The sequence below is a fragment of the Juglans regia genome, chromosome 12, assembly GCF_001411555.2.
Source record: "Juglans regia cultivar Chandler chromosome 12, Walnut 2.0, whole genome shotgun sequence".
NCBI lineage: Eukaryota > Viridiplantae > Streptophyta > Magnoliopsida > Fagales > Juglandaceae > Juglans > Juglans regia.
The window spans coordinates 27,436,915-27,450,308 of NC_049912.1; the positions used below are offsets into that span (position 1 = coordinate 27,436,915).

General features: G+C 35.5%; 3 protein-coding genes across 6 annotated transcripts; 2 read left to right on the forward strand and 1 right to left on the reverse strand.

The window, feature by feature from the left end:
* Positions 1-276: 276 nt before the first annotated feature.
* On the forward strand, positions 277-3,248 carry LOC109006105 (pentatricopeptide repeat-containing protein At3g16010). 2 transcript variants are annotated; one of them, XM_018985271.2, is made up of 3 exons: positions 277-465; positions 884-1,067; positions 1,188-3,248. In XM_018985271.2, the coding sequence occupies exons 2-3, from the start codon at positions 983-985 to the stop codon at positions 3,017-3,019; spliced, it is 1,917 nt and encodes a 638-aa protein (XP_018840816.2). In that variant the 5' UTR covers positions 277-465; positions 884-982; the 3' UTR covers positions 3,020-3,248. The 2 variants fall into 2 exon arrangements, with proteins under 2 accessions (XP_018840816.2, XP_018840817.2); XM_018985272.2 differs by lacking the exon at positions 277-465 and adding an exon at positions 679-762.
* A 102-nt stretch (positions 3,249-3,350) lies between these two features.
* On the reverse strand, positions 3,351-6,385 carry LOC109006108 (trihelix transcription factor ASIL2-like). 3 transcript variants are annotated; one of them, XR_001998585.2, is made up of 3 exons: positions 6,179-6,385; positions 3,875-3,952; positions 3,351-3,588 (listed from the first exon to the last, which is right to left on the reverse strand). XR_001998585.2 is itself a non-coding variant. In XM_018985274.2 (2 exons), the coding sequence occupies exon 2, from the start codon at positions 5,533-5,535 to the stop codon at positions 4,351-4,353; it is 1,185 nt and encodes a 394-aa protein (XP_018840819.1). In that variant the 5' UTR covers positions 5,536-5,944; positions 6,179-6,372; the 3' UTR covers positions 4,179-4,350. The 3 variants fall into 3 exon arrangements, 1 of the variants encoding a protein (XP_018840819.1); XR_001998584.2 differs by having other exon boundaries at positions 3,847-3,952; XM_018985274.2 differs by lacking the exons at positions 3,351-3,588; positions 3,875-3,952 and adding an exon at positions 4,179-5,944 and having other exon boundaries at positions 6,179-6,372.
* A 3,485-nt stretch (positions 6,386-9,870) lies between these two features.
* Positions 9,871-13,048, forward strand: LOC109006109 (FCS-Like Zinc finger 8-like). Its single transcript, XM_018985275.2, has 3 exons — positions 9,871-10,083; positions 11,298-12,354; positions 12,459-13,048. The coding sequence occupies exons 2-3, from the start codon at positions 11,333-11,335 to the stop codon at positions 12,607-12,609; spliced, it is 1,173 nt and encodes a 390-aa protein (XP_018840820.1). The 5' UTR covers positions 9,871-10,083; positions 11,298-11,332; the 3' UTR covers positions 12,610-13,048.
* The last annotated feature ends 346 nt before the right edge of the window (positions 13,049-13,394 follow it).

The following is a 13,394-nucleotide window of genomic DNA, read 5'->3' on the forward strand; positions in this document are numbered from 1 at the left end:
ATCTCCATTTGGATACAAAAAATCACTCATCTCATCTTATATAATCACTATAATTTTTCTAAATTTTCATATAAAATATAATAACTGATTCAACATTTTTAAATTTCAAAATAAAAATAATATTCTATTCAATTTTTAAATTTAATCATATTTCATCTTAACCTACTGTTAAAAAAAAGATGTGCAATTCTTTGTTTTCGTCGAAGACGGAAAAAAAAAGAGTGGTAAAGGAATCTTTGGAGCTTGCTATAATGGGGTCGAGACTAATTGAGGGCCAGAAATTGATTCAATTCGGCTCAAGTAATAAAACCCACTTTTTTAGGGCCCAAGTGACAAAACCCACCCTTCTCTCCCTCTTCGACGAGATCTTGAGAGAGCTCGACACTTCTACACGGCATGCCCAGTAAAAGAAAAGACGCGCGCGCGCACGCACTTCTCAGTATTCCTGTAAGACGAAAGAATAAGGTCGGCTATTCCTCATTTCCTCTCTCTCTCTCTCTCTCTCTCTCTTAATGATCTTCCTTTGGTGGCGTCTTCCGACTGTTTGTTGAATTGCCTCTATGTAGTATTTTTTAAGTTTTGGGTAGTTGGTTTTTTGGTTGTCGAAATGATGTCCAATGTTGAACTATTATTTCCAATGTTGTTGAATTATTTCCAATGTCATTCCAAAAGAGTTGAAAAGTAATGTTGACTATTGCAAACTCTTCGGACATAGAATTCCGAAATCATCTCTTGTCAGTGGCAAAACGCTGCATGTTACAGGTATTCGCAGTTGTTTCATTGTTTTCCGGGAGAAGAAAATAGTAGTTATATGAAGCATATCATTTTGGAGTTTGGAATGAGACTTCTTTTTTTTTTTTCTTTTTTTTTTTTCTGATGTCAGATTGAACCGATGTGAAGGGAGCTCGGCACTATCACTTTAGCAATATAAATAACTTTTTGCCTGTGTGGAGCGTTATTTGATTTGGTAGCTCTTTCACAAATGGCAAAGATGATTGTTCGGTCAATGGCTTCGAAGCGGTCGATATCAACATTGTCTAATCTCCGCGATAGGATTAAGCAAACAGGTAAAGGGTTCATTAATACCATCAAGAAGAACATGAAAGAGCTACATCGTTATAGATTTTTTAGTATGCTCAATGCTGACATTTTTGTTCTGTTTGTGTTCTTGTGGTTCAAACTAGCAGAGAAGGAGATTGTCCAAATGTTTTGTTTACATAGTCCAAAAGATGAAATGCAAAGCTTGCCCATGAAGGGAAAACTATCAAGAAAGGACACCTCAGTCCGAACATTGGATGAGAGATTTATAAGGATTTTGAAAATATTCAAGTGGGGACCTGATGCTGAAAAGGCATTGGAAGTGCTAAAGTTGAAATTGGATCATCGATTGGTGCGTGAGGTTTTGAAGATAGATGTCGAGGTCAGTGTTAAGATTCAGTTTTTCAAGTGGGCTGCTAAGAGGAGGAACTTTGAACATGACTCGACAACATACATGGCCTTAGTCAATTGCTTGGATGAAGCTGGATTAGTTGGTGAATTGTGGAAGACGATTCAGGAGATGGTTAGGAGTACATGTACCATTGGTCCAGCTGAATTATCCGAAATTGTGAAAATCTTGGGTAAGGCTAAGATGGTCAACAGGGCGCTATCTGTCTTTTACCAGATTAAAGGCCGCAAGTGCAAGCCCACAGCAAACACTTACAATTCCATGATCTTGATGCTGATGCAAGAAGGACATTACGAAAAAGTTCATGAGCTTTATAATGAGATGTCTAATGAGGTTAACTGTTTCCCGGATACTGTGACGTATACCGCACTCATATCAGCATTTGGGAAACTGGGTCGCGAGGATTCTTCCATTAGGTTGTTTGATGAGATGAAGGAGAATGGCTTACAGCCAAGTGCAAAGATTTATACAACATTATTGGGAATTTATTTCAAGCTGGGTAGGGTAGACAGAGCTTTGAGTCTAATCCAGGAAATGAAAGAGAAGGCGTGTGCCCTAACTGTCTTTACTTACACAGAGTTGATAAAAGGGCTTGGGAAAACCGGGAGGATTGAAGAGGCCTACAGTATATACATAGATATGCTCAGAGAGGGGTGCAAGCCTGATGTTGTGCTTATAAACAATCTGATAAATATTTTGGGAAGAGCTGGCCGTGTGCAAGATGCTCTTAAGATTTTTAATGAAATGGAGTCATTGCAGTGCAAACCTAATGTTGTGACCTATAACACTGTTTTAAAAGCTTTATTTGAATCCAAAGCTCCAGCTTCAGAGACTTCTTCATGGCTCGAGAAGATGAAGGCAAAAGGTGTTGCTCCTAGCTCATTTACCTATTCAATCCTTATTGACGGTTTTTGCAAAACAAATAGAGTTGAGAAAGCTTTACTGCTTCTTGAAGAGATGGACGAAAAGGGTTTTCCTCCTTGCCCAGCTGCCTATTGCAGCCTGATAAATAGTCTTGGAAAAGCAAAACGGTATGAAGCTGCAAATGAGCTGTTTCAAGAATTGAAAGAGAACTGTGGATTTTCAAGTGCTCGAGTGTATGCCGTAATGATCAAACATTTTGGAAAATGTGGGCGTCTCACTGAAGCCATAGATCTTTTTAATGAGATGAAGAAACTTGGATGCAATCCTGATGTTTATGCTTATAATGCACTCATGTCGGGGATGGTAAGGGCTGGCATGATAGATGAAGCTCACTCCTTACTTAGAACCATGGTAGAAAATGGTTGCATTCCAGACATAAACTCGCATAATATCATTCTAAATGGCTTGGCTAGAACTGGTGGCCCAAAGCGGGCTGTGGAGATGTTCACACAAATGAAGCATTCAAAGATTAAGCCAGATGCAGTTTCTTACAACACTCTTCTCGGCTGTCTCAGCCGGTCTGGTATGTTCGAGGAAGCTGCTAAGCTGATGAAAGAAATGAATTCAAAAGGTTTTGAGTATGACCTCATCACCTACTCGTCAATACTTGAGGCAGTTGGTAAGGTCGATGAAGTTTGTAGTCAATAGTCATGTCACTTTGTGAAAGAGCTCGGCATGACATATATCATATATGTTCTTTTCATATTTGTTTGTCCGTTTGGGTAATAGTTTAGCTTTTTCTATTTACCACCCCCACCCCAAAAACAAAAAACAAAAAAGAAGGTTAGAAAGAAGCAAAGTTGATTATGCACAATTATATGCACGATTCTGTCAATATTTTTGTTCGAATATTGGATGGACTGAACATGAGAATGCCATATCTATTACGTGGGGACAGTGTTCAATTTTTTATTTCATTTTCATCTAGTTTCTTTGTTGCTTTTAGAATGCTCTTGATGTGCAATTGAGAAATCACCCTTGAGTTGGTGATCAATTATCAACAAATAAATGGCTGAAGATTGGATTTGATAACTGGTGGCGCTTGTCGCCGTCTCTGTATATTTGAAATGAAGATTGGTCTCTGGCTCCAACACCTTGCATGGACTTTGTTGAAAATTTCAATAGACAGATTCATAATTGAATGGTGAGTCTTGCAAAATTACAACCAGCACCTGCCAATGGAGCACAGTTTTGCTTGTGCTTACCCGGTTGATATGCTGCATTCGCAGAACATAGATGAATGACACATGGGCAACATTCAAAACTCTTCGAAAGATTTTCCAAGTGACAAATTTGAAGCTTTTTGTGACAAGGAATTATGAGTAGTCAACCTTTACGTGACCTTTTATCCATTCAAACAACGAAAACAATGACAAATTTTCATTGTTGCGTTTTGGCATTATGGAAACTGATAGAAGAAGCAAACGACATAAAAGAAAATATGGCTGAGCTTTATAATTATAAGCAGGTGATACCTAGAAAAGTTAAGAGCAAGACACGCACTTAATCTCGACCTTTGAAGGTTGCCTTCATTGAATAATCCCTCAATTCTTGAACACAAGCAGCACAGGAGAAACTTCACTGCATATACATATATGGAGGAAAAATTCATGCAATAAATTAACATTCATATTATTAGAACAAATCAATAATCATAGTTAGAACAAATCAATAAATTAGAACAAAGCAATAATTAAAGCAATAAATTAGAACAAATCATAGTTAACATTCATGGAACTTATGGAGGAAAAATTAAAGCAGGTGGACAGATTATCATGCAATAATCTGATTAATATGACTAAAATGATAACATAGCAAATGATCTGGTTAATTTTGCCATTTCTTCGACTACTAAGTAATACAATATCTCCAGCATTATTACATCCTCATAAGATAAAAATTAAAAGAGGCAAAAAGGCCCCCCGAGTGTTATACAACAGCGGTAGCAATCGACAGAAAGCTTATTGCATCTCAATACATCAGCCACTGGCATTCTCAGCAGAGACATCATTTTCCTCATCATCACCCTGCCGTATTTTCACTATCTCTGCATGCGCTCTCTCAAGAATCTGCCTCTTCTGCATCTCCAATTCCCTGTGGAAATCCATTCTCATCCTCTCTAGCTCCACCATCTGCTGCCTTTTACTATTCTCAATCTTCTCGTATATGTCGCTGAATTTGTGAATGGAATCAGCAAGTAATCTAAAGGAAGGCCCCTCATCATTGACCCTTCCAATCCTCCTCTTCTTTGGCGGAAGTCCATCTGAATCATCTTCCTCGCCATCAGTAGATTCCGAATTCCCAGGACTATCCCTCATTTCTTCCAACCCATTTGCGCGATTCAAATAAACTCTAGGGTTCATGAATACGTACTCTCCTGAATCCAAACCACACGAGAGGCCAGCTTGCGGCGGGGGCGATGACAGCAACATATCCATCTTCTTAAAATATACCCATTTGCTAGTGGCATCACCAGTCTCTGCCATCCTCATCTTCTCTTTTTTGTACTTCTTCTTCAATGTATCCAATCTATTCCTACACTGAGTATCAGTCCTTTCAATTTTTGAAATTTCTGATACCTTCTCTGCAACTTCTTGCCATTCCTCAGACCGAAGACTCTTCCTCCCACGATGAAGAAACCGGTCAACCCAAGCATCTAGTAAAACGAATGTCTCACGCTCAGTCCAATCAGTCAGCGAATTTCGGCCACCAACCGATGGTTTTGGAGCAGGGAGAGCCGGAGCTGCAGCCGATGGTGTAGGTACCCGAGGAGCAAATTCATAGCTAGAAACCAAACTCTTCAACTTTCGCTTCTTTGGGTGCCTTTCGAAATCAACATTTTCAATCCTCCTACCATAACTTTTCTGCTTATCATCATCTTCATCCTCCTCCTCCTCCTCTTCTTCATCATCATCATCCTCCAAATCTTCATGGATATTACGAAAACCATTACTTTGATCATCATTATCTTCCTCCTCTGCCAATTCATCTTCATCTTCTTCATCCTCATCATCATCCTCGTCAACATACTGATTACCAGCTGAAGAAGAATATGGAGCATTCCTAACAGAAAGTTTCTGCCGACTCGAGGAGCCATAACCCTGCTGGTGATTCACACCATACCGGTTTGGGGGGTACCTTGCATCATCCTCAGTGTCATCCATTGTTAACACAATTAAAATAGCCTTCTTGTGTGACCTTCAAAGCCTGATCAATGCGCCTTAAAGCACTTTTGTGATTCACGTCGAGCCTTGTAAGATCAACCACAACTAAAACCCAAAACAAAAAGGAAAGAAAAAACCTCTGAACTTAATTTCTAACCCCAAACCACCAACTCCTCTTTTCTTTAACTGAATCAAACTCGATAAAGAAAATTACCCGTAATATTTGTTCCCAAAAACACATTCCTTTTCTACTTGCAATACCAATTTCCCCACAACATTTTAATTTGTAATTTTCCCACAGTTAAAAAAAGGGAAAATAGAACCTCCACAAGACCAATCCCGTTTCTTTGAATCAACTTCTAAATGCAGAAAACACCATGAATCCTGCTCCAGAGTCTCCATTTTTTCACTGCCAGGTATAAAAGGTTTCTTCCTACGATCATCTTGGAATATTCAAACTAACAAATTCATTAACCTTAAGAGAGCTAATCTATTTTCAATTTCAACCAATTCTTCTGTTTCATTCATTCAAATCTCAACAATGGAAAAATTCCAAGATTTATACATATCAAACAAAAAGGTAAAGCCATAATTTTGAAGCTTAAATCAGACATCTAAGAATAACAAAACCCATGATTCTTACCTCAAATAGCAAGCTTTCCAGACTAAAATGAACTCACAAGTCCCAAAATCTCTTTGCAATCAAACCCAGATTCACGCTCTTATAAAAAAAAAAAAAAACACTAACATAAAAAATTTGTGACCAGTTGAGAGCAATTCCAAGACGAGAGAAACTGGAAAGGCAGATGGGAACAAGATGGAGAGGAGATAGTAAACTACAGTAGTTGATGATAAAAGCGGGTGGCTGCTAATGTACGCCGGGTGTGAGGATATGGACTGAAGGCCTTGATCAGACTGGGGCATGGCCTGTGAGGATGATACCGGCTCAGCACTATATCAGTTTGGGCTCTAGAGCCCAATAACTGTATCAGTTTGATAGTATGACTCTCAAATATATTTATCAAATGTGTCTACTCATTTTTATTTTTTTTTCTTAATAATTAAAGATGTTAAAAAATTTCTTAAAGAAAAGGAAAAAAAAAACTCATTTACACTAATATGTATATTTGGAGTGTAGGTGTGCATCCTAACATTATCCTTTTTAAATTTCTTTATCCCGAATTACTATTTACTATATTTTTAATTATGATTTTTCATCACTTTTTAACGTGGTATCAAATAATGATTAAAATAATTTATTTGTTATATTTCATTTATTTTTCAATTACTTAAACTTAATGAGACGTTAAGAAATGATAAAATAATAATAAGTAATATTTTTCCTTCTTTTCATTGTGATCTATGAAAACACCGAGGGCTATTTTGATGCCATAATTTGTGCCACCTGCCATAGAGTTAAATACAATATTAAGGCTAGGTTTGGATTAAAAAAACATTTCATTTCATCTTATATAATCATTATAATTTTCTCAATTTCTTACATAAAATACAATAAACAATTTAATTTTTTAAAATTTTAAAATAATTATAATATTAAAAAATAATATTTTATTCAATTTTTAATTTTTATCTAACTCAGTAAAAGTGAAGAGAAACCATCTCCAAATTTCCAATAATTAAAAAAGTGAGCGTTTTATTAAGCTTATAAATTAAGGATTTGATTAAGAGTAAAGCATATAAATTGAGGGATTAGTTCCACTCAATCATTACTTTTTTTTTTCTTCCCCCACACCCACTTTCTTGCTTTTTCTGCTGTATTTTAAGCAGCCATGCATTGTTAAGTGGGTTTCATTATAAGAAGATAACAATAGAAATACTAAAAGCAGAGCATAGTCATCATACCCATTTACGATCTCACAGTAACACATTAGCAGTATGTATCTTTTCTTTTGTTACTATAAAGAGACACGCCAGTTTAATTACTAGTAAATCGATTTAAAAGACAAAAAAAAAAAAAAAAATCTATTATATAAAGAATAATTATATTCATTATTCATACACTACACATCTATTTTTATTTTTTATTTTTTTATTTTTTTTCTTAATTAATATGTGGTATAAAGATGATAAGTAGAATAATTTAATTAGTTTAACAGAAATAAAAATATATATATATATATATATATATATTAAAACACCAAATGTCATGGTTGTTCCATAAAAGGTTGATCCAAACTACACTTATTTATTAGAACTATTAAGCTATGCCATGGTTGTTGAATACAAAATTCAATTTATCTCAAATCAATTATTGACGAGATTTACTATTTTTTTAATTTTATATAAAAAAGTTAAACCCATCTCTACTTATTTTATACACTTTAACCTAAAAAATTAAATTAATTTCGATTTTAAAAAGTTAAACTCATCTTAATAAGATTTACAAAATAATATTATTTACAATTTAATTAAATTAAACTCATCTCAATATCTAAATAGAATCTAAATATTTTGAGCACATAATTATCAATAATAAATTATGGGAATACAGAAAATATGCCAAAAAATAAATGAAAAAGAAATATATAGATTCTTCAAGAATCAAAGCTATTCAATTTTCCTTTAATGTATCCTAACCAGAAGTCACCAAAAATTTCAGTCCAACCAAATCCGAAAATAAATGGCGCAGTCCTTTCTCTCTGTGAGTAATAAAAGACTCGCGTATACCCTATAGACCAGCTGAATTCCTATTTCCTATTCTAATAATTATTCTCATCAATTATTATTTATAATTTTATATTCTATATTTTATAAAAAATATTCTCATATTTTATAAAAAACACTCCTACAATTTTTATAAAAAAAATTATAAATATAAAATATAAGAATAAAGGGTGAGCATAATAAATCCCTTCCAACTCTGTCCCTCAATCCCAAACAAAAGTCATTTCCGCACGTGCCAGTCACGTGATGAGTGCTCACGAACGAACGACATCAAGAGCTCTATTCTCAACCGTTGGAGCCAGAACTGCGTCAGGGAATCTTCGTTTATTGGCCGTCGATTAGACCGAGCGGAAAATGTTTCTCACAGCGTGTATTGATAATAATCCGAAAAAGCTGACTCACCCGAAACGACAAAAGAGAGAACTGTGAATTTGTGAGGAATAAATAAAGAAAAAGAAAAAGAAATGGAGGGGCAACTCAAGGAATCATTACGCCAGCTTTGGTAATGTTTTGTGGGACCCACCAACAAATCATGGAGTTGATGGTTAATCACGCCCTCAATACCTTCTCTTATCAATTAAATTAAAAAAAAAAAATCAAAAATATTTTTTTAGATTAATTATTTTGGTTGAGCACAGGAAAAGTATTTGAACTGTGTAATCAAGAGTATAGTTTTTCGTTGGAAATTAAAATCTGTTAGATGATGAATACGTGTTTTGCCATTAAATGTAAATTATAGTCTTATACGTCATGTTTCTTATCCAACAGATGAATCAAGTTGTGTATCTCTATTATTAAATCGATATGTAGAGTATGTTTACGCGATTTAAATGATAAGATTTAATTTATAAGATTAAAAATTAAAAATTTATTTTTTAAATTAAATTATATCGTGTAATTATTTTATTAAATACATTTTATACACTAGGTGAGAATATAATTTTTCATTTTCTATTTACTATTAGATAAATTTTGAATTCTTGAATTCGACTAAGGGTGAGTTTAGATCTCAAACTCATATCTACTCATCTTAATTCATTATTATAATTTTTTTAAATCTTAATATAAAATATAATAAATAATTCAATTTTTTTAAATTTTAAAATAATAATAATATTAAAAAATAATATTCTAATAATATTTTATTATCTCAATTCAACTCAACTCAACTTACTCAAACATTGAAACACACCCTGATTGAAGTATGGAAACCAAACTGTATAATGGGTAGTCATTAATCAGTTGGACGTGACCTTTTGTTTTTATTTGAAGTTTGAAGACAAAATGGACCGAAGGAATTGTGTTTTTACGAAGATATGAAATTGGAGTAGTTGCTATAATATTCCGTGAAATCCAAAGAGTGGAGTTTTTATAATTATTAACTATGAAACCGAGGAACTATTAAATCGGTATTTAAAAAGCCTCTCTCTTTGATCATGATTCAGGTCCCTTTACTGGCAACTGACAAGTTGGGAAACTGGTCACAGATTTACAGTGTAGCATTTTTTATGTGTGAATGTACGCACTTTAATTCTGCCTCTCGTTTAACACCAATACGATGAATATACGTAGTTTTATACCATACGTTGCACTATATACGTTTTAATCACGAGTTTGAGAGAGAGAGGGAGAGAGAGGGAGAGAGGTGTATATCAGAAGTCTCAGTGACTCACTGTTTCTCTGATTTTGATGCATGCAAGAGAAGCAAAAACGATAATAATAATTTAAAAAAGGGAAAATAAATGGAGAGGTGTGCCAGGCAAGTTATGCATTTTGTCAATATCTAAACTTTTCTGCATTTGGATTTCTCTCCTGATTTCTGCTTACAACCTCATTCATTATGTTTTCAGAGGTGAAAACCAGGTGGGTTTTCGTTGGTTCTTCGTTTTATCTGGGTTTTTAGCTCTTACTGCTGATCTCTTTGATGCGTTCTTGGATTTTTTGGCCATCAAAATTGGGTCTTGAATTAAACACTTTCAATCGATATTAGTGTTCACATATATGCTTCTGAAGTTCATCTTGATGCATGCACGGAGCTTTTTTTGTGCAAAATCACTCCTTTTTCAGTAATTTTTGGTACCTTTTTCATGCATTTGATCGATTCACTAGTTAACATGTCTCTGTTCCTGAACATAGATCTTCTTCCTCTTGATTTCTTTATATCCCCCGGCACGTCTAGATGATTTCTCTTCACTTCTTTTGGAAAATCAAGTCATGGATGCCTTCATGCGTACAAGATTTATCTGGTCTTCGTATTCTCAAATAAGATATTGGATAATCTTCCCATTGAGGATTCACTGCATTAAGCTTAATGCAGTAAACAATCCGTGATTTCAGAGCCTTTTTGAAATCTGGGCAATCTTTTTTTATGTTGATCATCAATCCATGCTAGCTCCATTTGCTCTCATTTCTAAACGTTTTACAGAAACTTCAATGCTGGGTATCCAGATTTATGATTAATCTGTTTCTTTCCTTGCCGTTTGTTACTTTGTTGCACGCTCATTGTTTGAAGAGTGATGGTTTTTATCGGACTTTGTTTGACTTATGGGTGTAAGGTACTCATTCCTTTTGTTTTCTTTTATCCTGCTCTAATTGGATTCCGGCTTCCGAAATTTTTAATTTGCAGTGGCAATTCTAAGATTTTCCGTATTATGAACAAGTTATCCAGTTGTAGAACCTACAATCGGGTTTTCAATGAAGCTTCTTATGATTGGTAGTTTTGTTTAGATTTATTTAAGAATTCGTCATGTTATTTTCCAAGCTCAATCAATGGCTCTAATCATATTGGTGCTTTTTTGGGACTTGAGAATTATATGAGCACATTCATTCCTTTTGTTTTAATAATCAATAGGGGGAAGCTCCTTTGCCATGTCTACCTCAGATATTTACAATTGAGAATTTCCATTTGGGTAGTTAAATCAACAAACAGTGTCTATCACACCTTGCCTTAACCAGTTCATGGCTGCTTGCAAATCGCTTACAGTTTAGTCGTTGTTTACAGTTTTGCTCATTATATCATTTTGAATTGATGCAATAAGGGATTATTTCTGCCAATTTAACTTGACCATGGTTTTTAGATAATGCTGGAGGAGGGTCTGTCCGCAGAAATCTGATGGCTGATTCTACTCCAGAGTCTTTGCAATCTGATACATTGGGCCCAAGACATATTAGCAGGTCACTTTTCAGCATCCCTGGTTTCATTGTAGGGTTTGGTACTAACTGTTTATCAGAGTCTGACTCCATTAGGAGCCCTACATCTCCTTTGGATTTGAAAGTTTTTCCAAAGCTTAATAGCCCCTTTGGTCATAAGTCCCCAAGAACACAATCCCAAAGCGGGCATAAAAAGAAGTGGGATTGCAGTAAAGTAGGCCTTGGCATCATAAATTCACTTGTGAATGAAACCAAACCTTCTCCGGATGTACTTGATTCACTGAGGAAGAATGTAATCTTCGGACCACAGGTGAAGACTAAACCAAACCATGAATCACTTTATTCTTCCATAAAATCCAACTCTTTGCCTAAAAACTACATCTTTTCGTCACTTTCGGAAACCAAGACTCTCAATCCCCAATTAGGTGGCTCAAATGTTGCATTTGACAATGAAGGCATCCCTTCAGAATCTGGTTCGACTAAAACTGTTGCATCTTGCTTGTTGGATCCCACCAGTTCTTCATCCTTACATTATGGCTTAGCCCAAAATCACAGTTTGAGTTTTATGAACTTTTGTTCAGAAAATAAAACTAGCATAGTGAGTTCACCTCTGGTACTTAACCGAGGCTCACAGTTAGCGAATTCTTTGGATAACAAACCAAGTTCATTTCCAATTCCTATTGGAACCAGTCATGGAATTCTGAGTTCCTTTTCAGCAAGAGAGATAGAGCTTTCTGAGGATTATACCTGTATAATTTCTCACGGTCCAAATCCTAAAACAACTCATATTTTTGGTGACTATATTTTGGATTGTCACATGAATGAGTTGGTTGATTTTGGTAAGAAGGATGGATCGGGGAGTAAATCATTACAAGAGGCTGAAACCTTGGAGAGATTAATACCATTTCACTCTGAAGAGACTTTTAGCTTCTGTTACTTATGCAAGAAAAGACTGGAAGATGGGGAAGACATTTACATATACAGGTTTGGTTTGTCCCTAACTCTCTTTCTTTTTTCTAGTTCACTCCATGCCAGATTTTAAGTCGTAGCTTTCCTTTGACCTTGGGGTTTCCTTTGATTTCTTGCAGGGGTGAGAAAGCATTTTGCAGTTTTGAGTGTCGTGCTGAGGTTATTTTTGCCGAGGAGATAGAGGAAACTTACAATAACTCTGCTGAAAGCTCTCCTGGATCAAGCTACCATGAAGATCTCTTCCTAATGGGTATGCCCTTTGCTACATAATGGGCCACAGTTGCTCTCTCAGGCTCCCATGTCTACGATTGAAGTTGTTGCATAGGTGCACCTTGATCATCTACTCATAAGAGCTGTCTATGTGAATCTGTTTGCAGCCATGGATGATCAAGAAATGCATTAAGTCATTTTCTAATTGCTTACTACTTTCATGGTATAGGCAAGTGGTGGCAGTCATAGGAAAGAGCTTTTTCATTCTATAAAGGAGGCAGGGATATAGTATTAAGCTTGTTGCTTGTCTTATAATTTTGATTACATGGGTTGGAAGTGGCCAGAAGCCCTCGCCCATCTGTTTTCATATATTTTGGTTTTGTTGGGTTTGCCCTTGGTGAGAGAGTTAATGGGGTAGCTTTTGAACCTAATGAACTCTTGAATGAATGCATGCGGCATCTAAATTACCAATGGCACTTTTTTTGTGTCACTTTTTCCATCCCCATCTCTCTCACTTGATCTTTGGCACTTAAAAACATTGGAAACAAAACAATGTCTGTTCTCATCTCTTGACCCTACAAACAATCCAAGGTAAGGTTTCATATACTTATATGTGGCTGCCTGCATTATAATGCAATGACTGTTAGTTTACTCAGAATTTCATGGCCCCGTAACGAGCCCTTGAGAACACTTGCAACCACCTGAATGCAGGATCTTTTGCTATAGCCGACAGCAAAATTATGGAGAGATTCTTTCTATGTTATAAGACAAGCCTTCCAAAGAGGCATATTAAGGAGCTCAAGCAATTTCAACTCTTTTTTCTAATGGTAAGAAACTCATCATAA

Coding starts and splice junctions, on each gene's coding strand:
- LOC109006109 (XM_018985275.2), top strand. CDS start 11,333: ATGGCTGATTCTACTCCAGAGTCTTTGCAATCTGATACATTGGGCCCA. Junction 12,355..12,458: donor GAAGACATTTACATATACAG/GTTTGGTTTGTC, acceptor GATTTCTTGCAG/GGGTGAGAAAGCATTTTGCA.
- LOC109006105 (XM_018985271.2), top strand. CDS start 983: ATGGCAAAGATGATTGTTCGGTCAATGGCTTCGAAGCGGTCGATATCA. Junction 1,068..1,187: donor CGATAGGATTAAGCAAACAG/GTAAAGGGTTCA, acceptor TCAAACTAGCAG/AGAAGGAGATTGTCCAAATG.
- LOC109006108 (XM_018985274.2), bottom strand. CDS start 5,535: ATGGATGACACTGAGGATGATGCAAGGTACCCCCCAAACCGGTATGGT.